At 48.6% G+C, this 26931-nt stretch overlaps 2 protein-coding genes across 2 annotated transcripts in view; both read right to left on the reverse strand.

Annotated features, from left to right (window-relative positions):
• Positions 1–12891, reverse strand: part of TMEM109 (transmembrane protein 109) — a 135075-nt gene extending 122184 nt beyond the window's left edge. Inside the window, exon 1 of the mRNA XM_050757008.1 lies at positions 12881–12891. The gene's annotated coding sequence lies outside the window, so the exon portion shown is untranslated. The remainder of the gene's footprint in view (positions 1–12880) is intronic.
• Positions 4718–24254, reverse strand: MS4A15 (membrane spanning 4-domains A15). Its single transcript, XM_050757010.1, is given in 8 exon segments — positions 4718–5759; positions 5762–5851; positions 7464–7577; positions 7930–8022; positions 10040–10096; positions 12918–13040; positions 16662–16914; positions 24148–24254. Coding segments are annotated over 7 exon segments (723 nt in total). The 5' UTR covers positions 16887–16914; positions 24148–24254; the 3' UTR covers positions 4718–5738.
• Positions 24255–26931: the final 2677 nt, after the last annotated feature.

Here is a 26931-nt window from a genome sequence, read left to right on the forward strand (position 1 = left end):
ACGAGGTCAATGCAATAACCTTAGAGAGAGTGATTTCAATGGGTTGAATGGCAGTGAGGAAAATAAAGGAGAGGAGAAGAATTAACCTGCAGCTGAAGGGTTTTAGGGGGTATAGATAGGGCTTTTTAATCTGGGAGAGAATTAAATACATTGAATTTGCATTTTCAAAATTACAAATTTAAATAAGCAGAACTGTAACTAAGGCAGACAAATTCTAAGGCGGTCCCAGTAACCCTTCCCTTTGAGTGTGGGTAGCACTTGTGATTTGCTTCTAACCAGTAGCCTATTGCAAAGGTGATGGGATGGTATTTCCATAATTATGTTGTTATATAAGTCTTCATCCTGCTAGCCAACTTGCTATAGGGATTGTCCCAGCTGATTTCAAAGAAGTAAACGTCCATGTTATGAGGCTCCCTTGGCAAGGAGCTTAGCACAGCCTCTAGGGGCTGAGGGTAATGACGTTCAGAAAGAAGTTATGGCCCTCAGTCCCAGAGTTTCAAGGAAATGAATTCTCCCATCAACCTGAGTGAGCTTGGAAGTGGATTCTTCACCAGTTGAGTCTCCAGATAAGAGTGCAGCCCAGCCACCATCTTTTTTTTTTTTTTTTTTTTTTTTTTTCTGAGACGGAGTCAGCTCTGTCGTCCAGGCTGGAGTGCAGTGGCCGGATCTCAGCTCACTGCAAGCTCCGCCTCCTGGGTTTACGCCATTCTCCTGCCTCAGCCTCCCGAGTAGCTGGGACTACAGGCGCCCGCCACGTCGCCTGGCTAGTTTTTTGTATTTTTTTTAGTAGAGACCGGGTTTCAACGTGTTAGCCAGGATGGTCTCGATCTCCTGACCTCGTGATCCGCCCATCTCGGCCTCCCAAAGTGCTGGGATTACAGGCTTGAGCCACCGCGCCCGGCCCCAGCCACCATCTTGAGTGCAACTTTGTGAAGCCCTAACCAGAGGACCTGACCAAGATGCACCTGGATCTGACCACAGACACTGTGAGGTAATATATATGTGTGTGGTTTTAAGTCATTAAGTGTGTGGTCATTTATTGTGCAGAAATAGATAGCTAATATAGTAACTTTTCAATTTAGTTTTTTCCACTTAAAAAAAATGGAGGCAATAACATACAGTAAAGTGCATAGGTGTGTCCAATTTGGTTAATTTTTATCTATGTATACATTCATGCAGCCATAACTCAGATCAAGATATGGAGATCTGCACTGCCCCAGGAGATGACCTCACACTCCCCTCCCCTGCTACTCCCAAGGGTCAACAACTGTGCTGACTTCTACTACCATTAGTTTATCTAAACCATTCTTGAAATTCCTATCAGTGGAATAATGCAGGATGTGCCCTTTTATATCTGTCTTCTTTCACATCAACATTTATCCATGTGTTAGATGTATCGGTAGTTTGTTCTTTTTATTTATTTCTTTTTAATGAATATAGAACAGTTTATTTACCTCTATGGTTGATGGAAATTTGAGCTGTTTCAAGTTTTTGCCTGTGATGAATAAAGCTATCATCAAAATCTCCTGTACATGTCTTATAATGAAAAATGTCTCATTTCTGTTGGGTCTATATCCAGGAATAAAATTGTTGGGTTATACTGAATGTGTATGTTTGGCTTTAGTAGATATTGCCAAACATTTTTTCCCAAAGTGGTTGTATCAATTTTTACTCCCACCAGCAATGTATAAGAAGATTAGCTTCCTAAGCTAATCAACACTTCTATAGTCAGTCTTCTAAATTTTAGCCATTCTGGTGTGTTGTGATATCTCATTGTAGTTTTAATTTGTATTTCTCTAAGGGCTAATGATGTTGAGCACATTTATTGGCCATTTCTTATTTAATTTAATTTATTTATTTTTGAGATGTTGTCTCGCTCTGTCACCCAGGCTGGAGTGCAGTGGCTCGATCTCGGCTCACTGCAAGCTCCGCCTCCCGGGTTCACGCCATTCTCCTGCCTCAGCCTCCCGAGTAGCTGGGACTACAGGTGCCTGCCACCACGCCTGGCTAATTTTTTGTATTTTTAGTGGAGACGGCGTTTCACTGTGTTAGCCAGGATGGTCTCGATCTCCTGACCTTGTGATCTGCCCATCTCGGCCTCCCAAAGTGCTGGGATTACAGGCGTGAGCCACCACGCCCGGCCATTTATTGGCCATTTCTATATCCTGTTTTGTGAAATGTCTGCTCAAGTTCTTTGCCCATTTTAAATTTAGCTCTCCATCTTTTATGTATTTATTTATTTAATTTTATTTATTTATTTTTTTTGAGACAGAGGCTCACTCTGTTGCCCAGGCTGGAGCACAGTTGCACAATCTCAACTCCCTACAGCCTCTGTCCCCCCAGGTTCAAGTGTTTCTTCTGCCTCAGCCTCCCAAGTAGCTGGGATTACAGGTGCACGCCACCACACTCAGTTAATTTTTGTAGTTTTAATAGAGACGAGGTTTCACCATGTTGGCTAGGCTGGTCTTGAACTCCTGACCTCAGGTGATCCAGCCATCTTGGCCTCCCAAAGTGCTGGGATTACAGGCATGAGCCACTGCGCCTGGTCTACTTATTATTTTTAGGAGTTATTTATATGTTCTGCACGTGAGACCTATGTCAGATATGATGTATTTCAAAATTTTCTCCCAGTATATGTTTTGCATTTTCATACTTATAGTGTGATTTTTGATAAACAGACTCTTAATTTTTAATAAACTCCAATTTCTTTTATGGTTTTTATGTCTTTTATGGTTAGTGTTTTTTGCATTTCTGGTTTAGTAAATCTTTGCTTATCCCCAAATAATATTTTCCTATGTTTTCTCTTAGAAGCTTGCTTTGTTATAAAATTTAGGTCTGTGACTCAGCCTGAATTAATTTTTATGTGAGGTAGGAATTAAAGTCCATTTTTTTCTATGCCAATTTCTAATTGCTTCAGCACCATTGATGAAAAAGAATGTCATTTATCCACTTAATTATGAGTGCCTTTGTCATAGATAAAAGGACTATATGTGAGGGTCTGTTTCTGAGCTCTCTATTTTATTCCATTGGTCTTTTGTCTATTTTTGTGCTAAAACTATGCTGCCTAATTATTCTTATGTAGTAAATCTTGAAATCAGATTGTTTAAATCCTTCAACTTTGTCTTTAAGGTTTCTTGTGTTTTTTAAGATCCTCTGAATTTCCATATGAATTTTAGAATTAAATTATCAGTTTCCCCAAAAGAAACTGCTAAAATTTTGAAGAATCATATTGAATTTATAGATAAATTTTGGAGATCAATGCCATTTTAACAAACTTGAGCATCTCAGTTCATGAACATGGGATATAGTTTCATTGACTTAGATCTTTGCTAATTTCTCTTAGTAACGTTTTGTAGTTCTCCGCGTTCTTTTTCACAGAAATTATATCTCTACCTCCCATTTACTCCCAGTAGTGGTAGAAAACTTAATTTTGCCAATTCAGGATAACTCAGTCACTTCCAATGACTTCCAGTCCATAAGCCCTCAGTCCTCATCTGTCCTTGCTGGCCTCTGCTGAGGTGTAGTTTGTCCTTGCTGGTCTCTCAGTGGTGGCCACTGTCCCCGCTCTTATCTGCTGCTCATATTTGTTATAAAGCTATAGTTTCACATAATCCACATTGCACATCTGGCCACTGGCCAGCTCAGGAAACACATGGAGCTTTCTCATGCTTGGACTCATATACTACGTGGGAATGCAGGACTATTGTGTCACCAGGCACAGTCCCCGGCCATCTTTATGTGCGGCTCCATGCTGTCTGGACATGGGACATCTCTAGGGACCTTGTAGTCTTTAATTCCTCTTAATGGACCTGTGGTTTTTGGCCTACACACTTCCTGAGGGATTTGATCAGCAGAGGAGAGAGGGCAGCAACCCCAGCTTGGGGCTAACTTCTCTCTTTTTCTGCCTCTCTCTCCCACAACTCCTCCCCTCGGTTCTGACATGTCTCTAGTCTCCTTTATATGGCAAGAAAACTGGTCCTAAATCTTCAAGTACATTTCCTCCAACTCTGTACTTAATGATCTTCAAATCGAAGCTCTAAATCCTCGATTCTCCCTTTTTGATTGTAAAAGCCAAAGCTTGTTGTACCCCTTATCCCCACTCTGCACTGGCATGATCCTGAGTGAATGCCCCCTTGAATGGCACCTCCCTTGCCCCACCCTCGCTCCAGTGCGTGGTCATAGCACTGAGCCACCTCGTGGATCACCCTTCCTTTGGGAAGACTTCACAGAAGGGGCAACATTTAAATAGGGTCTTAAATGAGGAGTGGGAGTTTGTTGGGTGAAGAAGTGAGTGTGTTGAGGAATGCAGCCCTGCCTTAGTTTTTGGGATGAAGAAATGGAAGGAGGAAAAGGGGCTGGTGGGAAGCACTTAGGTTTGTACTAAGGGGAGACCAGGTGGTGAGAACACGGACTGTGATGTCACATGGAACTAGGTTTGGATCCCAGTTTTGCTCCTAACTAGCTCGGTGGCCTTGGGCATATAAATTAACATCTTTAAGCTTCAGTGTCCTTAGTTGTGGAGTAGGGATATGGATGCATGTTTGTCTGAACTAAGATGGGGACAGAGTAAGTGTAAGGATTATACTACACAGAGCGAGGCACCCAGAGGTGCCCTTTTGTGACAGTGGGACAGTTACCCAGTTCCTCTGATAAACGTGGATGACCCTTGGAAGCCCCTGAGGTTAAAAAGAAAAAGTCATTGCAACAAGACCAGCTCAAAATTTAAGCCACATGGTTTATTTCCTTCTGTGGTGTGGATGAGACAAGCCATCTCATCTACCAGGGCTGGTGAACACCAGGCTGACGTGTCTCCTTGTCCCCTGGAGATGAAGCCCAGGTCCCGTGGTAACCTTCTGTGGTAGCCTTGTCCTTGGGCTGTGGGGGTGGGGAAGGGAGTGCTGAGAGGCACAGGGAGGTCCCGAACTGCCACTGCTATGCCCCTGTCGATGCTGACTGTCATGGCGCCTCAGGAGTGGGCTGGCGCCAGCTCTCCCCTGCAACCTCCCCTACCTTGGGAGATGGTGGTGGGGGCGGGGCCAATGCTGACTTCATATTACAGACAAGGAAGATGAGGGTTTCCAGGAACCGGGGGGACAATGCCTGGCCTAGACCCAGGACCTCAGGGAGCCTGGGGAGCTGGAAGGGCCTGGCGAACCTTATCTGGTTCAGCATTCTAGTTTCCAAATGGGAAATCTGAGGTCCACGGATGTGGCAACAGATGACAAAGGACAGAGCTGATTTTGGGGCCGGGAGAGCTGCGGTCAGGCCACTGCCCTGCTGTGAGGCCTTGGTCTGGTATCTGCACCTCTGTGGAATGCCAGAGTCACACTCTTCCATTCTGGAGGTTTCCTGGCTCTCTGAATTTAATGACCTCCCCGAGGCCTGAGGGTCGGGGGCAGGCCTCGAACCCGAGTCTCCAATGAGGCCAGGATTTCCCCAGTGAGCAGAGAAATGCTTAGATGCACAAGGCGGGTGTCCCTGCAAGGGTGATGGGGCTCGGGGAGCTGAAGGACGCACACTCCTGACGTCAGCTTGGTGTCTTTTAGAAAGAAACCACTGGGGAAAGTGTGGTAGAGACGTCCCTAGGCATGCTTCACTCAGATGCTGGAGTGTGTGTGGACGTGGTGAGGGAGGGCAGCTGGGATGGGGCTGGCCCCTGATGAACAACGTGGGGGTGGGGAGAGGCTGGGCCCAGAGGGAAAAGGCTGGACTCCACCCACAGGTGCCACATCTGCTACTCAGACGACTCCTTGGGCATATATGCCACATTGTCATAGGCAGGGGGTGGAGAGGCTGCCGGGCTGGGGATGTTGAAGTCTGCGCTGAAGGCGTTTGGCAGGAAGATCACAGGCTGCAAAGAAAACAGCACTGAGCGTCCCGGAGGACGCTGGAGCTTCAGGGTAGTGTCGCAATAGTGCCCCCTTGTGGGTAATCTGAGAACAGCGCCCTGGTACTGAATTCCGCAAATATTTCCAACAACATTTACTGGGGCCAACTATGATCCAGGCATTGGGAGTACAGCAGTGAACAAAACAGACAAAAGTCCCATTTCTCCAGGCGCTAACGTTCTGCTGTTCTTTTTTTTCTTTCTTTTGAGATGGAGTTTCCCTCTTGTTGCCCAGGCTGGAGTGCAATGGCGCGATAGCCGCTCACCGCAACCTCCGCCTCCTGGGTTAAAGCTATTCTCCTGCCTCGGCCTCCCGAGTAGCTGGGATTACAGGTGCCCACCACCACGCCCAGGTAATTTTTTGTATTTTTAGTAGAGACGGGGTTTCACCATGTTGGCCAGGCTGGTCTTGAACCCCTGACCTCAGATGATCCACTCACCTCAGCCTCCCAAAGTGCTGGGATTACAGACGTGAGCCACCGCGCCCGGCTCTGCCGTTCTTTCTCTCCCTACTGCCCTGGCCTGGTTCAGGACTTCGCTCTCTCTTGCCTGCACCAAGGCACCAGCCTCCTTGCAGCTTCCTGGCCTCCAGCCCCTGCTTGTCCACCCTCTCCACCTCCCGGCACTGGACAAAGCCTCTTGATTGATTCCCCTGAACCAGCTCACTCCCCTGCTCAGACCTTCGATCCCCTCACCCTCAGTGCACCCCATCTTTGCAGTGCACCTGCAAAGAGCACCCCACCCTGTGGCCTGCATTCGCCTGCCCAAGGCAGCCTTTGATCCATCTGGTTTCCCTGCCTTGAACACTCACTCCAGCCCCTTTCTGTCATCACTGTTCTCCGTTCTTTTTGGAAATCAAAGCTTAATTTCCATCTCCATCATGCTGCCCTCCCTGATGCGCCTGTCTCCCATGTGGCCTGGGAACCCCAAAAAGTCCCACTCCTCTGGGTGCAGCACGGCCCCCATGCCACCAGCCCAGGATTTCCGTTCTGCAAGGCTCCCTGCAGGGCTGCACAGAGCAGTGGCCCTGTGGGTGCTGGTGCCACCCAGTTCCACTAGGAGAACAGTCTTGTCTTCACTGACCTGTGAAGACATCTTTAGTTTTGTTTTGGTTTTAGAGACAGCCTCGCTCTCTCACCCAGGCTGAAGGGCAGTGGTGTGATCATAGCTCACTGCAGCCTCAACCTCCTGGGCTCAAGCGATCCTTCTGTCTCAGCCTCCCAACTAGCTAGGAGTACAGGTGCATACCACCACATCTGGCTAATTAAAAAAAAATATATATATTTTTTGTAGCAATAGGATCTTTTTATGTTGCCCAGGCTTGTCTCAAACTCCAGGGCTCAAGGGATCCTCACATCTCATTTTTCAAAGTGCTGGGGTTACGGGCATGCATCACCATGCCCAGCCCAAATACTTCTTTGGGCCGCCTGACATGGATAGGACACCCCTGCTAGTGCTGTCTCTTCATATTGCTTCCCAGAGTGCAGAGGGAGGGGGCTGGAGGCAGAGTGCGCTCCCAGCCAACTGTGTTCCACAGAGGCTCAGGTTTAGTGGACGTGGGGGTGGGGGTACTCACCGCGTTGACCTGGGCGCAGGTGGCTTGGCACCCGAAGTGAGTGGCAATGACTGCGATGAAGAACTCCAGGATGGTGAAGATAGCAAGCACGGCCAGATAACCCCTGTCCACATCCTGGGGACCAAAACCCACAAAAAGGTGAGTCCAGAGTTCTAGAGGAAGGGGGTCCCCCAAGTGAGAACCACTTGCCCAAGGTCACACAGTTAGTTGGGGGCAGAGCTGTGCCTAGAGCCAGTACCCCTGCTGCCAGTCCTGCACCCTCCCCTTCACCCTGCAGGCTGCCTCCTTGCTCCTTCTGATGCCCATCTTGGGGAAGGCTGAGAGGATCCATGGATTCGTGGGGTCTATAGGGACTGGCAGGCCTTGCCAACGTCCTGGCACTGCAAATTCTCACCCCCCTGCCCTCCTGGACATGGCTGCATCATTTTCCAAGTTTTCCTATCCCGGGGACCATCTGACAACGCACCCAGTTAGTAACACCAAAATCCATGAGCAGAATGGCTGTCCCAGCAAAGGCCGCCATAGCGCTGAGGATGTTGGCACCCAGGCTGCTCCTCACCTGCAGAGAGCAGAGAGACAGGAGCAGAGGGAAAAGGCAAAGAGAAGGAGAAAGGGCAGGGGCCGTGGCTCAGCTGCCCAGCCCCCAGCACGCCGCCTCCCACAGCCAAGGAGGCACTGGCCGCACCTCCCTGCACGCAGCTGTGTTCTCATTGACGGCTCTCCTTTTCTATTCTCCTCCCCTGGGACCTCAGGAGGAGGTCTTGTCTCTCTTTCCTTCTCTCGTCTTTTTGGAAGCTGCTAGGGAGAAGGGCAGCACCTCCTTTACAACTTCTCTGGGTGGAGTTTGCAGCCTTCGGCCTATCCTGTACTGTGGCTCCCTCTCCCCCAGGCCCAGCGCCTTGCAGGAGCAGCTGCAGCTGAGGCCTGTTCAGGGGCATGAGTTGGGTGAGGCCCTTTGCTGTGGACGCTGAGGCCTGGTTGGGAGAGAGGCTGAGTTCATTTCCATGAGGTCCCAGGAAGTGGCTGGCGGAGTGAGGCACGCACTGCAGACACTGGTGGGGAACCAGGCAGGGGAGACAGGACAGGCAGGAGGTGAAGGTCTGAAGTCTGGGTGGGCTGAGAGGCCTGGGACTCCAGGGTCTGAAGAGCGTGCAGGAAGTGACTCCCGGGGTGGTCCAGGCAGTCACCCAGGCATCCCCATGCAGCCAGAACCCGACGGTCTCATGACCCATAGCTGGAGCCTTCTGGTTAAACTGCCCCAGGATTAAAGGGGGAAACACTCGTGGGTGAACTGGGGACTCTAGGACCTCTTCAGGTTTAAAGACTCCTGATTCTTCTTTTTAAATGGCAATCAGGAGGTCATTGAGATCAGAACAGCCTCACAAGAAATCCATTCATTGATTAAGCCAAAAGCTTTTATTGAGCAACTACTGCATGCCAGGCACTATGCAAAGTGCTGTGAGTCCAGGAGAGAGTAAGTCAGGTCTTGTCGTCCTGAAGCTCATGGCCTGGGGGACCCTGAGTTTGGTCCGGAGAGTCCTCCCTTCTAGTCCCGCCCCTCCACAATCCATTCTCTGCCCTGCACCTGGGATACCTCAAGTAAGGAAACAGGGCAAGGCATCCCCTGCTGAAGGCTCCGTGGTCTCTCGTTGTCCTTAAAATAAATCCTGAACTTCGCATTTAGGCTTTAAGTCACCTCCTCGGCCTCTCCCTCTCGGCCCACCCCTTGCCTGTGATGGTCCCGCACTCCGGTCCCCCGTCCAGAGCCCTTGGCATTTCCTGGCTGGGCTCTTCCTTGGTTGTCCTCCTCTGAACTGTTCCGTGACCCCTGCTCAGGGACCCCAGACTGTCCCAGCTGAGCTTAGAATTATCCTGCCTGCTTCCTTTCAGCACTTTTCGTGCTTGGCAACTGCCTTCTTTGTGAGCGTGCTTTATGGGCGTCTTACCAGGCACTAAAAGGTAAGTGCCACGACCTTCGCTGCGGTGTTCGCGATCTTCACTGCTGTGTTCTCTGAGCCTGACATAAAGCTCACGCCCTCCTGTTCAAAGCCTCCGTCAGCTCCCAGCGCCTGCAGGAGGCACCAAGCCTTCCACGATCCAGCCCCATCATGGGATTAAATCTCTCCGTCTAATTTCTTTCCACTTTCCTTCCCCTACCTTTGCTTTCACTGGACGGAGCCATGCGTGTTTTCAGCGGCGACCCCGCCCACGCCCCTCCGTGCATTCTCCAGCTTTCCCTGTGGCATTTCTAAGTCCTCTCTGCTCACCAAGGCCCAGCAGGACTCTTACAGGAGATCTTCTAGCATCTTTCCTTTCTCGGAATGACCATGAGCATGTGATCCGTGGACCTCACTTTCCACTCCGGCTTGTGTATTGAGAGTATCCCTGTCTTCTTCTCCTGTACATGACTGGTCTGCGTCCGGTCTGCCTGGGTGGTGCTCCTCCCTTGGCCTTTAGCGGGTTCCCCGGAAGTGCTGGGGAATGAGCTGAAGGAGTGAGTGGATGGGAGGGGCAGGGTAGAGTGAGATTTAGCCGTGGCCTCATCCCCGCCCCTGGGTCCCCCTGTTCAGACTCACCAGGCAGCTGGCGTGGTTCTTCTCGGCTGCCACTGAGAGGGATCCGGAGATGATGAACTGTGTGGGGAGACGGGACCCAGTGAGGCCTCATCCAGGACCCCGGGCAGGGCACACCCTGCTTGGGATCTGTCAGGAGGTGCCAGGGAGAGAGAGCAGCCTCCTGATGCCACTTTCTCTGCCAGGCAGGCACCTTGGGGTCTCTCGGTAGGGGTGTCCCCTGTCCAGGGAACTGGGGCTGTGGCTTACAAGTTGAGTGTTTTCATTGACGCCATATCATCAGGGCCTTGTGGGGAAGGCATTGTTCCTTCAAACACTCACTCATCAAACATTTACTGAGTGAGGCGGAATGTGGTGGCTCATGCCTGTAATCCCAGCAGTTTGGGAGGCCGAGGCGGGAGGATCACTTCAAGTCAGGAGTTTGAGAACAGCCTGGCCAACATGATGAAACTCCAGTCTCTACTAGAAATACAAAAATGAGCTGGGTGTGGTGGCGGGCACCTGTAATCCCAGCTACTCGGGAGGCTGAGGAGCAAGAATCACTTGAACCTGGGAGGCAGAGGTTGCAGTGAGCTGAGATCACGCCACTGCACTCCCGCCTGGGGGCAGAGTGAGACTAGTCTCAAAACAAAAAACAAAAAGAACCCAAACATTTTCTGAGTGGCAGTTATGTGCCAGGAACATAACAGAGTTATGGAGCTTACATTCTAACTGGGGAAGACTGACACTTAGCAAACAGTGAAGAAAGTACAGACAGTGGTGTGAAGAGCTGTGATGAAGTCATAGCACTCACTGGGGCTACTCGAGGTTGGATCAGGGTTGTCTCTGTGAACTGGGATGACAACAGCCGGGCATGAAGCTGCCCATAAGGATAGCCCAGGAACCTGCATCATGGCACCTATGTACTTGGCAGTCGCCTGACACACTGAGATGGGGCTGGCCCTGCATCTGCTGAGCTGAGAGGGTGGAGCTGAGCAGTGCCACCTCACTCTGGGCCTGCAACTTAGCAGGTCTGCAATTTGCAGGTGGCACTTGGCTGCCATGCTGGGGAGACCACAGGGTCAGCGGGGCATGGAGGAGGCCCTGCGGGGACATGGAGACAGAGGACCAGAAGGGAGTCACTACAGGTCTCCAGTAGGTGTAGACCCGCATGCTGGCCATGGGGGTGGGAAGAAGGGGACACACTCAGGCTGCGCTCTGGGGGACGAGCCAGCGGGACCTGCCGCTGGGGTGGATGTGCAGCAGGGAAAGAAAATACTCTAGGATGACTCTTAGGATTTGCTTTGGCAGTTGGATGGCTGGAGGTGCCATTTGCTGAGATGAGGAGATGATAGGAGTAATAGTAATAAAGTTTTTGCTTTTGTTCCTTCCCCCATTTTTGAAGCTTTACTGGGCATATTTGTGATAAAGTTCGGTGGAATGGGGCTCAGAGGGGAAAGTGACCCGTTTGTTTCTTCCTGTTGTGATGTCTCCCCATGGACTCTCGTGATTGCAAAATTTTCCTCCACCTTCAGGTCACTACGGACTTTTCAAAGGGCCAGAGCTTGTCCCCAAGCATGGCCAGGTGACCATCCTGATCTGGTTGTGATATGTCAGCCACTTTGTCCTCCCTGAACCCCATTCTGGTGGATTCTGTGCTCTTGCTGGAGGCAGCCTGGGCAGGGGAAGAAAGTCGCTGTGCCTTGGTTCTGGAACCAACACTCACGCAATGGAGACCCCCTTTATGCAACTCTCTGGCTTTCTCTCCAAAAAGGGAATCACTCAACAGTCATTTGGTACAGAAGTTTAGGGTTAGTAATCCACTCACCATGCACATTATCTCTTGATGTCCTCTGCAAATCTATGGGGTAGGCAGGGCCAGATCTATGAGCCCAAGTTTTAGATGAGGAAGTTGAATCTTGAGATTCAGCAACATGCCCGAGGGACTCCACCTTAACGTGCGGTGGAGCTGAGACTCAGACCCCGCTGGTCTGACCCTGAGGCCTGTGCTTCCTTGGGGTGGCTGGAGGCTCTGGTGATGTGTTGATGGGGGTGCAAACACCAGGGTTCACTGCAAACACTCAAGTGCCCTTTAATGTTGGCAATGACAAGGACTCACCTGCCTGTTGTCCGGCAGGGGTGAGTGGCCAGTTTGGCCAGACAGAGGTCAAAGGAATGGGCTCAGGGGCTTCAGTGCTGGTTGGACTCCCAGGGGACAGCGGGGCTCATGGAGGGCTGGGACCCAGCTCAGGGAGCTAGAGGGTTTCTGCAGGAGGGGTTTGGATGTGGGGTGAGGCTTAGGATCTGGGTAGTACGGGTGGTTTGGACCCAGCCCTGATGACCGCCATCCTTTTTTTTTTTTTTCTTTTTGAGATGGAGTCTTGCTCTGTTGCCCAGGCTGGAGTGCAGTGGCAAGATCTCAGTTCACTGCAACCTCCCCCTCCCGGGTTAAAGTGATTCTCCTGCCTCAGCCTCCCAAGTAGCTGGGATTACAGGCATGCACCACCATGCCTGGCTAATTTTTGTATTTTTAGTAGAGACGGGGTTTCACCATGTTAGTCAGGCTGATCTCCAACTCCTGACCTCAAGTGATCTGGCGGGCCTCCCAAAGTGCTGGGATTACAGGCATGAGCCACCGTGCCCCGGCCTTTCCGGTCCTTTGTGGCAGCTTCTCTGGCCGTTTGCTGGGAGCTTTTCATCCGCAGGAGTGGGGTCAGGCTCAGGTTTATGGTGAGGGTTTGGGGGAAGGAGTTAGATTTAGACTAGTTCTTCTAGGAAGTGCTTCCAGGCCCCCACCTAGGAGAGGCTGTGCCCAGGAGGATGGTGGGGGTGGGCTCATGGGGGAGACGTGAGCCTGGGCAGCATCCCCCCTACCCTCCCTCTCCATGGCCCCAGCACTCACACAGGCTCCTCCCCAGAAGGGGACACCGCCCTCGATGAAGAACATGCCCACGTGCCCGCGGCGAACCATGAGCAGCACGCTGCCAAAGCCCAGGTAGATGAGGCCCACGAGGATCTGCACCGTCTGCGGGAAGCCCCAGGCTCAGTGCTGCGGGCCCTGTTCCACACCGCCCCCTGCCGGCCCCGCCCTCCTCCAGCTTGTTGGCGACTGGGAAAGAAACTCAGATTCTGTTCTTTAGAGGCGACATTATTACAGCAACCAATAAAGACACTTTTAAGGAGAATGCTAGTTCCCCGCAGCCTACCGGACCCACAAAGCCCAGCTCTCAGCCGGCCTGCCTCCTGCTTTCTGCTCTGATCCGTGGATCTCAAGCATCGCCGTGTCGCTATACCTGGCTTTCTTAGGACCCCATTTGATGAGCCAACATTCCCTGCACCGCATGCCTCACCTTGCCCATCCTCATTCCCCAGCACCCCCTCAGCCTGCAGCGAGCACCTTCTCCTAACAGCATCTTTCTATTTCGGTGTCCATCACTGATCGCCCCAGCCCTGCCTCTCAGCCTGCTGAAATCTCCACTGGGATTTTTTTTTTTTTTTTTTTTCCCTCTAAGAGTTGGTTTACCAGCATCCTACTAGTCTATGCTCAGAGGTGGGATGGTCTTCCCAAGTGTGAGCTTCTAGTAAGGTCTGCCACATAGCAGAAAGATTGCAATGCTTTGGTGACTATTGAATTCTGGAACTGAGTGGAAAGAGATGTTGAAGACCATTGGAATCCAGCCCTGGGAGCCCAGGAGCCCCTCCCGGCTCCAGGACTTCCATGGGGACTCCAGTGACCAGTACTCACCACTACCCAAACCAGCATGGTCCTTTTATGGCAGTTCTGACTGGGAAGAACTAGAATTGTCATCTCAGCGTCACGTGGAATACATATTTCTTTCTAACATGAGTGCCAAGAATTTGGATATCCATGGGCATGAGCCCCTGATTCTTCAGTTTCTTTTTCTCTTCAGCGACCTGTCTTTCATCTTTTCAGTGTCCTCACAGGGCACAGCATGGCATGGCGTCCAAGGTGCCAGCGTGGCTCCCCTTCCTGGTAGACCTTTCCCCTGCGGGTAGCCCACCACAGTCACTGCCATTACGCCTTGGGAAACACCCGCTGCCGCTTATTGAATGCCTGTCAATGCTAAGCACTGTGCTGGGGGTTTTACAGATGTGGTCTCACTTAATCCTAATGAGAAGAGGTAGGTTATTACTATCATTATTGTTATTTTTGAGGAGTTTCGCTCTTGTTGCCCAGGCTGGAGTGCAATGGCAAGATCTTGGCTCACCGCAACCTCTGCCTCCCAGGTTCAAGTGATTCTCCAGCCTCTTGAGTAGTGGGGATGACAGGCGCCTGCCACTGCTCCTGGCTAATTTTTGTATTTTTAGTAGAAACGGGATGTCGCCATGTTGGCCAGGCTGGTCTCAAACTCCTGACCTCAGGTGATTCACCCACTTCGGCCTCCCAAAGTGCTGGGATTACAGGCGTGAGCCACCGTGCCCGGCCAGAGGTAGGTTATTATTATCCTAATTTTGGAGATGAGGAAACTGAGGCTCAGAGATGTTCAGTAACTTGCCCGAAGCGTCCCAGCTACGAGGCGGCAGGCCAGCTAAGTCTGCAGTGGTATTCTCAGTGGGTGGCATTCCATAACTCTTATTTCTATTTTCCACTTTTTTGTGCTTTTCAGCAGTTTGTCTCATCAATATATATATTTTTTTTTTGGAGGGGGAGAGCACTGGTCCCCAGGGTCTGCTTTGGTTTAGAAATTTCAGCAATTGTTGATCCCCTCTTTGTCCACTGTCTCCATGGGCCACAAGTCAGGGGCTGTGCGGTCCTTGGTGTCTGTGCCCCCAGTCCAGTACTGCCCCTCCACCGCACCAATGGACGTGGTGCAGCTATTAGGGTAGAATTCCAGCATGTTTGAGCCAGAGGTCCTGGATGCCACAAAGCAGAGGCGTTGAAAACAGAACTTTAGGGTCAGCCATCCTTAGTTTGCAGGATGCCATTTATCAGCTATGTGGCCTTGGGCAAATGACTTAGTCTTAAGAAACCTCAGTTTCCTAATCTGTCCAATAGGACCAATGATCCCCTTCTTACAAGGTGGTGCTGAGAATCTAGCGAGACGATGCATGCAGAGTCCCCAGCACAGTACGTGCACCTCTGAGAGACGCTTCATAAGCAAGAGCTGTTATCATCTTCACTTTCATTATCATCACCATTGCTTAATCTATGCTTTCATCTTCCACCTGGAGAAACTGAGGCCAAGGAACAGACTGAAGAATCTACATATGTGTGTGTATAATTAAAATAGCAGGAGGCCATTAGCCTGTCTCCATAATTTGAGTTCCTACCTAACGAACTGCAACCCAACCAGATGCACTGAAACCTAACTTAGGAGTATATTTTTGTAACAAATAGCTGGGTTTCAGCTAATGACAAACAGCTTCAGCCAACTGATCAGACCGTGCCCAAATAAGGCAAACGCCTCATGACATCATGCCCAAATAAGGCAGACACCTAGCTGTAGCCGATGAGGAGATTTCTCCACTTCACTTCTGTGTTTGCCCTATAAGAGCTTATTGCTCACACAGCTGGATGGAACTCTCTGAACCTCTTCTGGTTTTGAGTGCTGCCAGATTGCTGAATTATTCTTAGTTCACATAAACTCTGTTAAATTTAATTTGTTTAAAGCTTTTCTTTTTCTTTTTCTTTTTTTTTTTTTTTTTTTTTTTGAGACGGAGTCTCACTCTGTCGCCCAGGCTGGAGTGTTGTAGCACGATCTCAGCTCACTGCAACCTCCGCCTCTCGGGTTCAAGCAATTCTCCTGCCTCAGCCTCCTGTGCCTACAGTGCCTGTAGCTGGGATTACAGGCACGCGGCTCCACGCCTGGCTAACTTTTGTATTTCTAGTAGAGACGGGGTTTCACCATGTTGGCCAGGATGGTCTTGATCTCCTGACTTTGTGATCTGCCCACCTCAGCCTCCCAAAATGCTGGGATTACAGGCGTGAGCCACCACGCCTGGCCTAAAGTTTTTCTTTTTAACAGTACATGTATACATATACACGTGCAAATGTGTGTATGTATCTTTCTATCTCTATCCGATATTTTATGACTTCAGTATTTTATCGAGACCAATAGCTCAAGGCCATCTGAGATTGAAATCCTTCATGCACTGTCAGCTTTGTCAGGGCTGACTTTCATCTACCACGTTCGCTCCATCTCATCTCCCCCTTTCCTTTGCTCATTACGTTCCAGCTATGTCAAGCTTCCACTTCTTCCTTTAACAGCCACACTCATTCCCAAGGCCTTTGCACCTGCTGTTCTCTCTACCTGGTGAACCCTCCCTCTCCAACCCCTCTACCAGCTATTCCCTTGGCTGGCTTCAATCTAACAGCCAGTTTTGGCTTAAATGTCATCTCCCTGGAGAGAAGTTTCTGTCTACCCTCGCTAGTATTCCCCTTAGTCCTAGTCATCCTTTTCAACCGTACTTTTCTCTTTGGAGGTTTCTGAGTCATTTCTTTACTGGTTTACTCTCTGCGGGCTTTATGCAGGAAGGGTGCTTGTCTACCTGGTGCATGGCTGAATCTTGGAGTCACTACTAAGTATTTGCTAACTGCCTTTTCCCCTCTCCAAAACATGCATGAATGTTCCGGTGCTGGGATACTCACTACCTGCCTCAGGTTGTGCAGAGAGTCTGTTCTTACCCCCAAAACTTTGGGCTCTCCTGTCAGGAATGTCTCCTCTGGCTGTAAGTCAGGTGGCTGTGTGGCCCTTGGTGTCTGTGCCCCCAGCGGTGGCTCCTCAAACTGCATAATCCCTGGAGGTTGGCACATGGACGTGGGCAGAATGGCTGGAGGTGGGCGGAGGCCACTGGCATTGCTTGGCGGGATGACGACAAACACCCCATTGCTGGTGGGAGCTGTAGACATCGTGCTCAGAGAGCCTGGAAAACAGAGGCTGGGGAGATAACAATGGTAATGATGATTGTTCCACATGTGCATAAAGCTTTTCAGTTGATAAGCAGCATGCCCACCTGCCCTTGCTTACTGCAGCCCTGTGAGGATGGCCCCAAATGTTCTTATCAAAGCTGGGGAAGCTGAGACTCAGAGAAGCGAAGGATGTCTGAGGTCAACGGCCTCTAGGTGGGGTAAGACTGAGACTTGAATTCCAGTCTCTCTGGTTTCACAGGCCCTTCTCTTAATCTCTGAGCTATATTATGTGGAAAGCTCCTCTTGGAGGAGTGTATATTTAAATGCCCTTCTTTTCCCAGAAAGGGCAAGTGACTTACCTAAGGACACACAGCTAGTGCTAGGTAGAGCTTAGCTAGAGCACTGGTTTCTTCCCCTAGACCAGGACTCACCGCCACTTCCTGCCTCTCAGCTCATGACTATTGAGCTAGTATCAGTAATTCGCCTGGGTGTGGGAACTTCCCACCTGCTGTGGGAAGGTTTCTATTTGGCCACCCAAGCAATTACCATTGATGTAGCCAAGATACGTGTAGATATGGAACTTTATGCAGAGCTTATAGCTTGCAGTGAACGCCAAGAATGAGTTCTTAGACAGTTCCAGCTGAGCGGGGCTTGGTGGGGAAGCAGCTCGTCTGAGAGGGTCCACCCCAGCATCTGTCCACCAAGTATTTACTGAAAGAGCTTGTCAAACCACAAACATCCACTCGATGGCTTTTTGAGGGTCATGAGACACCTGTGGACTTGTAAAAGCACTCAAACTGCCTTCTTAGGAGGCTGTTTTCAGCGTTCCTTATTACACACCTCAATCCTTGTCCTGTTTTTAGGGTCAAGGAGTTACATTCTCATGCACAAATAACATACACACAGTACCTCAGTATTTTTCCGTGCCCCGACCTCAAATGCCATGTACATAAGCTTGGATATGTTGCTGTGCACCCTCAACATCTCCCCCGTCTTTAATTTTTAGAGCGTGTTGGTTATTTAACGAGAGGTAAGCTTTTACTGCTTTTTCTTGGTTACAGATGCGCTGAGTGGCAGCACAGAGCCATTTGTACATACCTAGCAAACAAATATAAGAAAGAATAAGTATAGCGGCCATTACCCAAATGCGTATGTTTAACCCAGATAACTAAGTGTTTGGGTTTAACTATTGAAAGCCTTTTTGTAATTGTTGAAGGGTATTTGTTTATAATTGCTGCGGCCATTTTTTAAGTTGCTTTTTAAATTTACACTGAAGAGTGGAGATTTGAGAAGACGAATGGTTGTGATAAGCCTCTTGTGGGTGTTTTCACTCTCTCCCAAGCATATTGGGAGCTATTATACGGCAGAGGTGTGACATAGATACAATTATATTGCCAGTTACAATATAAATTTTGATGGGTAGGCCGGGCGCGGTGGCTCAAGCCTGTAATCCCAGCACTTTGGGAGGCCGAGGCGGGTGGATCACGAGGTCAGGAGATCGAGACCATCCTGGCTAACACGGTGAAACCCCGTCTCTACTAAAAATACACAAAACTAGCCGGGCGTGGTGGCGGGCGCCTGTAGTCTCAGCTACTTGGGAGGCTGAGGCGGGAGAATGGCGTAAACCCGGGAGGCGGAGCTTGCAGTGAGCCGAGGTCACGCCACTGCACTCCAGCCTGGGAGACACAGCGAGACTCCGTCTCAAAAAAAAAAAAAAAAAAAAAAAAAAAAAAAAATTTTGATGGGTAATGAATGCCTGCTGCTGATCTCCCAGCCATTCAACAGTGGCTCTAAGAGCCTCCGGGCGAGTAGTTTTATGAATATTTACCTGTTTCTGAAATGTGGTTCACCACTGAAGCTGTGTGAATAGATTTTGTTAGAAAAACAGCTGCAGTAGCAGCAGTTGCTAATATAATAATAGCTAAGACTAAAAAAAGCAATTAAAGTGGCCAGAAGTGTTTTTTTTCTGAGTATGAGACAGTGCTTTTCTAAATAGCTACAGGGTCAAATCTCTTTCCCAGCTCCAGGTTAAATTTATGGGCAGCCAAAATTCTGCATGCCATTTTAAGATCATGACATAGGTTATATTTAACGATGTAACATTTCGATGAGACAGGCATGCAGCATACCAACTACTGGAAGAGACTTTAGTACTATAAAAGGATGGATTCTGCTCTATGTTAGGAATACCTCGCCCAAACAAAAGTGTATAAGGGTGCGTAGTACAAGTCATAACTGTGTCAGTAACATTATTATGGAAAGAGAGGGGATAGTTGCCACCACTAGTAATATACTCACCATGTGAGAAAACCCGTTCAAAAAAAGGAAGTCCTAATCTCCAAATGTGGGTATGAGCAGGGCTTAAAGCTTGTTTCTTTTAGTTGTACTATTGGTCCTGAAAGCCCATCCTCTGATCAGGTGATAGACTTATTGGAGGGACTCCCAGATCCAATAGTCTGATTTGCAGACATAAGATAACCATGGGGACTCCAATCAAGTAAGGTGCCATTATCAAACAGAGGCCCTTGACACAGTGCAGGCTGTCTGGACAGAGGCCACTGAATGGCCTCAAACTTATATCACCAGTCCCTACTCAGATGGCATATAGGAAGATCAGGCACTTGTGTAGCTTCATTAGAGACCTCAGTAAAATCAGTGGTAATAGCAGAAATAAAGGTCAAGTTTGCAAGCTTAGCATCCCTTTTAGGCTGATAGTAAAGATACTCCTGAAGAATAAGAGTAACACACTTATCATGTGCTATTGTGGAAAAACAAAGAGGGGGATTACTAGACAATAAAATCAAGGAGTCATTAAGTTTAATCCATCCCAAATTTTCCATTAAAGGGTAAGACAGGGGCATCCATTGACCTCTTGTCCAAGAAGTATCATTAGATGACAAAGGCGGGTCAGCATCCCACCATGAAATAACATTAAAAATAGGGAGACTTAGAACATGACTCCAGTAAACATGCTCTTGGGCTGATCCCACTTGGCAAAGGACAAGAATTACCAGCCACCCCAACATCTACGTCTGTCTTACTTTCTCAGAAGTTTTCCCAATTACTGCCAGATACATAAGAAACTGATTCCCTGCAGTTACAGAGGCTTCTATGGCGGCAAGCCTGATAGTTGCCTGTTGACCCATATTCTTTAGCTGTCCCCAGGTAATGTCAGGTGCCTTCTGAGTCATCATCATCATTGTTGGTTGATTCTCCAACGACAGGTCCTGTTCTCAAGAAGAGGGCCCCATAGTCCCCCTTTTTTGTTTATTAAGACATACTTTAAGAGTTTGATGACCAGTTGAGTTATAGAGAATCCCAGTCTTGCACTGTATGTTGATGTTATTGCCAAAGTTGTAATGCATAGCCAAAGTGAGCACTAAGATAGCAGGGGCCATGATCAGTTTTAGAGTTTGTGGAAGGCCTAGAGTCATAATAGATTCAAACAAATGAGCCATTGCACCTTTAGTTTTTTTCTCCGGCCTAGGGGGTAGCATGTGTTAGGCCTATATAAGTGTCCACAGTAACGTGGAGAGGTTTAAAATGTCCAAAGGGTGTATACTGAGTAACATCAGTTTGCCAGGTAGCATTAGGCACCAGACCTCGTGGGTTGCCACCAAGCCCTAAGGAAAAAGGGGGCAGAGAATGCCATTGGCAATCAGGATAAGTTTTAATAATCATGTGAGCTTGAGCAAGTGTTAAGTGAAACTGTTGTTTAAGACTGCATGCATTCTGATGAAAAAAACCAGCATGATCAGCTTGAACTCGCAAAAAAGCAGGAGAGTTTGCAAACCACATCTGTGTTTGTACCAGAGCATTAGCTCGAGCATTAGCTGATAACGGACCAGGTAGGCCAGGATAAGAGTGAATATATGTGATGTAAAGAAGGTGATGATCGAAGTCCCTCCACTCCTGTTGGTATTTCTTGTCAAGTGGAGACAAGAGACTGAGAAAAGAAATAAGACACAAAGTATAGAGAAAGAACAGTGGGCCCAGGGGACCAGCACACTCAGCATGCGAGGACCTGCACTGGCGCCAGTCTCCCAGTTCCCTCAGTATTTATTGATTACTATTTTCACTATCTCGGCACGGGGAGTGTGGCGGGAGAACAGGGTGAACAGGGTGATGGTGGGGAGAAGGTCAGCAGGAAAACATGTGAGTAAAGGAATCTGCGTCATAAATAAGTTCAAGGGAAGGTACTGTGCCCGGATGTGCAGGTAGGCTAGATTTACGTTTCTCCTTACCCAAACATCTCAGTTAGTAAAGAGCAACAGAGCAGTATTGCTGCCAGCATGTCTCGTCTCCAGCCACAGGGCGGTTTTCTCCTATCTCAGAATAGAACGAATAGTCGGCTTTACACCGAGACGTTCCATTCCCAGGGACACGCGGGAAACAGAGGCCTTCCTCTTAATCTCAACCGCAAAGAGGCCTTCCTCTTTTACTAACCCTCCTCAGCACAGACCCTTTATGGGTGTCGAGCTAGGGGACGGTAAGGTCTTTCCATTCCCATGAGGCCATATCTCAGGCTGTCTCAGTGGGGGGAAGCCTTGGGCAATACCCAGGCTTTCTTGGGCAGAGGTCCCTGAGGCTTTCCACAGCGCATCGTGTCCCTGGTTAACAGAGAATGGAGAATGGCGATGACTTTTACTCAGCATACTGTCTGCAAACACATTGTTAACAAGGCACATCCTGCACAGCCCTGAATCCCTTAAACCTTGATTCAATACAGCACACGTTTCTGTGAGCACAGGGTTGGGGCTAAAGTTACAGGTTAATGGCATCTCAAAGCATAACAGTTTTTCTTTGTACAGCTCAAAATGGAGTTTCTTTTGTCTTCCTTTTCTACGTAGACACAGTAACAGTCTGATCTATCTTTCTTTTTCCCACAATGATGGGCACAGAGGAGCTCTTACACTGCAAGAAATGAAGGTAGTAGGGGTTCATTAGTAATGCCCTTCACATGTGCAAGATCTAAATGAGTAATACTACACACCGCATAAGTGGAATCACTAACTATATTTATGTCTTGGGAAGGAAAAGTTTGTAAGGCCAATATCAGGGCACCTAACTCTGCCTGTTGCGTAGTTTTAAAATGTTCCTGGATTTTGTGCTGCCATTTCTGTGTGGCATCTTGCCACACTATAGCTGCTCTTCCAATTTTTCCTAAACCATCTGTTAAGACAGTAGTGGCATGAAGCAAGGGCTCAGAAACAACAATAGATACAAATTTAACAGGCACAGTTTGTAAGAAGTTCAGGAGCTTAGAGGCTGGTAAATGGAAGCTGATATTACCAATAAAGCCAGCTACGGTGACTTGCCAGTCAAGATCACAAGCTAGAAGAGTATGAAATTGTTTTTTGCTTAGAGGTAGGAAAACAGTAGCAGGGTTATTTTTGCCATATGCCTGGTTAGGCTACAATTATAATATGTGGCTCCGGTCATCACTGCAGCAAAAGTTTGAGTCAGATGAGTTGTAGTGCCTATATTTTGGTATACTTTAATAAACACACTGATTTCAGTGGCAGTGGCTTAGACTGGAGTTATTGCTGTCTGACAATCCTATGTGCATTTTCAAAAGCCAATTGTAACATAAGAAGTTTGGTAGCTTTAGGATGGGGTACCTGTTTTTCAATGGCTGTTTGCAATTGGTTGATAAATTTAATGTATGTTTCTGTGGCACCCCGTTTAACTGTTAAAAAGGAACCCTGGGATTGTCTTATGGTTTTTTTTTTTTTTTTTTTTTTTTTTTTAATGTTTGTATTGCTAGCTGTGAGCATTGAGGAAATAGATGGCCATCTGCTTGAGCCTGAGCCTGGGCTGAAGCAAAAGGCCCTGTTCCCGATAGTACCTCAAGTTGTATTGGGATATTATTATCCAGATTTTGCAAGGACTGCTGCATGGCTAACTCACTGTACTCGCTCCCCCACACGGTATATTCTGCAGCTGAAACCAAAACTTTCACCCAAGTTTTCCAATCATGTGGAGTCATCTTATAGCCATTTCCCAGAGCCTCAATCATCCCCTGCGTAAAGGATGAATGTACACTGTTTTCACGGATACTTTCCTTTAACTTTTTTTTTTATTTTTTGAGACGGAGTCTCGCTCCTCCCAGCCTGGAGTGCAGTGGCCGGATCTCGGCTCACCGCAAGCTCCGCCTCCCGGGTTCCCGCCATTCTCCTGCCTCAGCCTCCCGAGTAGCTGGGACTACAGGCGCCCGCCACCTCGCCCGGCTAGTTTTTTGTATTTTTTAGTAGAGACGGGGTTTCACCGTGTTAGCCAGGATGGTCTCGATCTCCTGACCTCGTGATCCGCCCGTCTCGGCCTCCAAAAGTGCTGGGATTACAGGCTTGAGCCACCGCGCCCGGCCACCTTTAACTCTTTAAAGACAGTAAAAGGCAAACTGTCATGCCGTCTCCTTTTGTTTTGAACAATAACAGGGAACGCGCCAAAAAGCGCCTGAGTCTGCCGTCCTAAGTCCCTCTTGGAGGCACCCCTCTACTGAGGAAGTTTGACGAGTAGTCGGCGTTGAGGACACGGCCACCCGACCACATAGGTATTCACTGACTGGAGGTCTTATCCAAGAACCATCTCTTGGGCAGCCTCCAGTCTCCTCAAGGGGGATGGGAGGCACCATTGCCTGAACGGGGCCAATGAATGCAGGTCCCTTTAAGGGTGGAGGAAAGGAGGGCAATGGCTTTTCTATAGGTGGAGGAAAAGGCTCCCGTCCGTGCTCATCACTAGAAAAAAATATCCTCCTTGTGCCCTACGGAAGGGAATGAAGTAGAGAGAGGATCCACCCTGCCCTCGGCCGCCTCCCGCTGTTCTGATTCCTGTTCTTCCTTCTCCTTTAAACCTCCTGAATTCCCTTCAGGCAGAGAAGATGGGCAGTCTGACCCACCGCAATCTGGCAGATAAAGAGGATACAACATCCAGTGCACCAGGTGGTCCAGGTGGTCAAAATAGTAACCTTAGTAAAATGACCTTGCTCATAATCCTCTTTTCAGGCAGTGACCTACCTGCTCCCATAACTCTCTAAGGTTCCTTGATCAGGAAACCAAGGGCATTCCTGCCGAATTAAAATCACAGGCGTGTGTAGAGCTCCAGGCTCTACAGTGCACTGGTTAGCCTTAAGTAGCTGTTGCACTGTTTTTAAAAAAAATACTTTCTGTTCTTTGGTCATTTCTTGACCCATGATAACCCAACCCCTGATATTTCACGCGTGGGTCCCATCCTCCTGATGGGAGTCAGGACTGTCCCTTACCGGGATTCCCCGAAAATGGATGAGTTTTCCTCCTTCACGCGTAACTTCAAGGCGATCACGTCGGGGTCAGCACTTTCAGAGCTTATAGCTTGCAGTGAACGCCAAGAATGGTTTCTTAGACAATTTCAGCTGAACGGGGCTGGGGGGGGGGGTGGGGGCAGCTCTTCTGAGAGAGTCTGCCCCGGGATCCCTCCGCCAAGTGTTTATTGAAAGGGCTTGTTAAAACACAAACATCCACTAGACGGCTTTTTGAGGTGGGCTCATGAGACACCTGTGGCCTTGTAAGAGCACTCAAACTGCATTCTTGGGAGGCCGTTTTCAGCGTTCCTTATTACACACTTCACTCCTTGTCCTGTTTTTAAGGCCAAGGAGTTACATTCTCATGCACAAATAACATGCACACAGTGCCTCGTATTTTTCCATGTCCCGACCTCAAATGCCATGTACATAAGCTTGACTGTGTTGCCATGCACCCCAACACTTTAGGTGTGGCTGGCCTGGGCAAACACTTTGGGAAAAAACACCCATTACCCAGGTGTCAGGAGACGAGCTTACCAGGAAACAACAGAGTGGTGAATCTGCCAGATTTTACAATGAAATCGAAAACAGTCATCCTTCTTGTTGGCATGGGTGGGTGAGGAGTTTAGCAGTTCAGTGTAGGGGTCTGAGATGGAAGCCAGGGTTTGAATTCTGGCTCCTCTGGTTACTGTGAGGCATGGGAGCAAGAGGGTCACCCCTCTGCCTCAGTTTCCTTATCTGTGAAATGGGGATAATACCACTGGTACCAATCTCACAGGGTTTAGTGTAAACTAGACTGAAAGAACACACACCAACTTGATAAAATCCATCCCTTACAACGTGACTTGTTATAACATGATGCGGCTGAGATGTTTTGTTAAATATAACATATCTAAGTCAGTGACTTACAATGGACCGTGGATGTGCATTGCTTCCCAGTGCTCTGACAGCTACTGTGCACGTTTGGGAGAGCGCCAGCTTGCAGATTGTGCAGCAGATTCTCTGTGGCTCTGCAAGCGCTCTTGGCTGATAAGGGCTCAGCCTCACTGTTCTGTGTTCAAAATACGTGTGTCTTTCGGGAAGCCTCTGTGCCATTTATTTTGTGGTAGGTCTGACCTATATTGGTTGACAAAGTGGGCAAGGGACAGCGTTGGTCCCAATGCAGAGAAACAGAGGGAAAAGGACACAGAGGCTCTTGAGCAAGGTTTTCAGTGACTGGAGGCACCTCCAAGGAGGTGGTTGAGAAAACACAGGATAAAAATCTGCTGGCATTAGATGGGTGCCATCTAATGGATAGGATAAAGGGGTGGGGGAAGCCATTTGACGTTTTTCAGGGATTACTAGCATGGCTCCCTTCAGCCTAGGAGGTGTGACCAACACGTGAAGGTCAGAGTAGATCTCCGGAGGGATTATGCTGTGACTTCCCAAATAGCACCGTCTCCATTGGGTCTCGCATTTCCAGGATCTGACACTAACCTGATTATTAGTAGACACGAAAACTACTCAGAACAAAGTTGGCAAACTTTTTCTGTCAAGAATCAGATAGAAATATTTAGGGCTTTGGGGAACCATATAACTTTGGTTGCAACCACGTGACTCTTCCACTGTAGTGCAAAGCAGACATAGGCAATACATACCCAAACGGGTGTGACTGTGTTCCAATAAAACTTTATTTATGCCTGGGTGCAGTGGCTCATGCCTGTAATCCCAGCACTTTGGCAGGCTGAGGTGGGCAGATTGCTTGAGCTCAGGAGTTTGAGACCAGCTTGGGCAACATGGTGAAACCTCGTCCCTACCAAAAAAAAAAAAAAAAAATACAAAAAAAATAGCCAGGTGTGGTGGCACATGCATGTCCCAGCTACTTGTGAGGCTGAGGTGGGAGGATCTCTTGAGCCCCAGAGGTCAAGGTTGCAGTGAGCTGAGACTGTGCCCCTGAACTCCAGCTTGAGTGACAGAGCGAGACTTTGTCTCAAACAAAACAAAACAAAAACTTATTTAAGAAACAGATGGTGAGCCAGGTCTGAACTGCAGGCTGTAGTTTGCCAACCCCATTCTTAGAACACTGCCTGGCACATAGTAAACTCTCAGTAAATTTTAGCTATTGCTTCAACTGTGTGTCTCAACCTCCAGAACTATGAGGCGTAAATTTGTGTTCTTTATAAATTGCCCAGTCTCAGGTGTTCTGTTATAGCAGCACAAAATGGACGTATTTGGAAAGACTATATAGCTTCTAAGGACATTGCTAAAGATTGCCTAGCCTAGTTGTTTATTTTGATTATTTGCTGTGAATTTGGGCAAAATGTGAAATGGCACTGAGCTACTCTATGTTTCCATAAAATAAAGATACTGAAGGCTGTTCACTATGCCTCAGTTTATTGCGAGAGTCAAAAATGGATGAGAAAGTCCTTGGAAATTGGCGAGGTGCTGTGGATGTGTCGGGGCTCACTTCTGGGTGAGGGTTTCAAGATGACGTTGCTAATGATCCTACCTCATCGCTCACCTCTCTGGAAAGTTCTTTTTTTTTTTTTGAGACAGAGTCTCGCTCTGTCACCCAGGTTGGAGTGCAATGGTACAATCTTGGCTCACTATAACCACCACCTCCCAGGTTCAAGCAATTCTCCTATCTTAGCCTCCCAAGTAGCTGGGACTATAGGCATCACCAACACGTCCAGCTAATTTTTGTATTTTCAGTAGAGACAGGATTTGGCCATGTTGGGCAGGCTGGTCTTGAACTCTTGACCTCAGGTGATCCACCCACCTTGGCCT

The sequence above is a fragment of the Macaca thibetana genome, chromosome 14 (genome assembly GCF_024542745.1).
Source record: "Macaca thibetana thibetana isolate TM-01 chromosome 14, ASM2454274v1, whole genome shotgun sequence".
NCBI lineage: Eukaryota > Metazoa > Chordata > Mammalia > Primates > Cercopithecidae > Macaca > Macaca thibetana.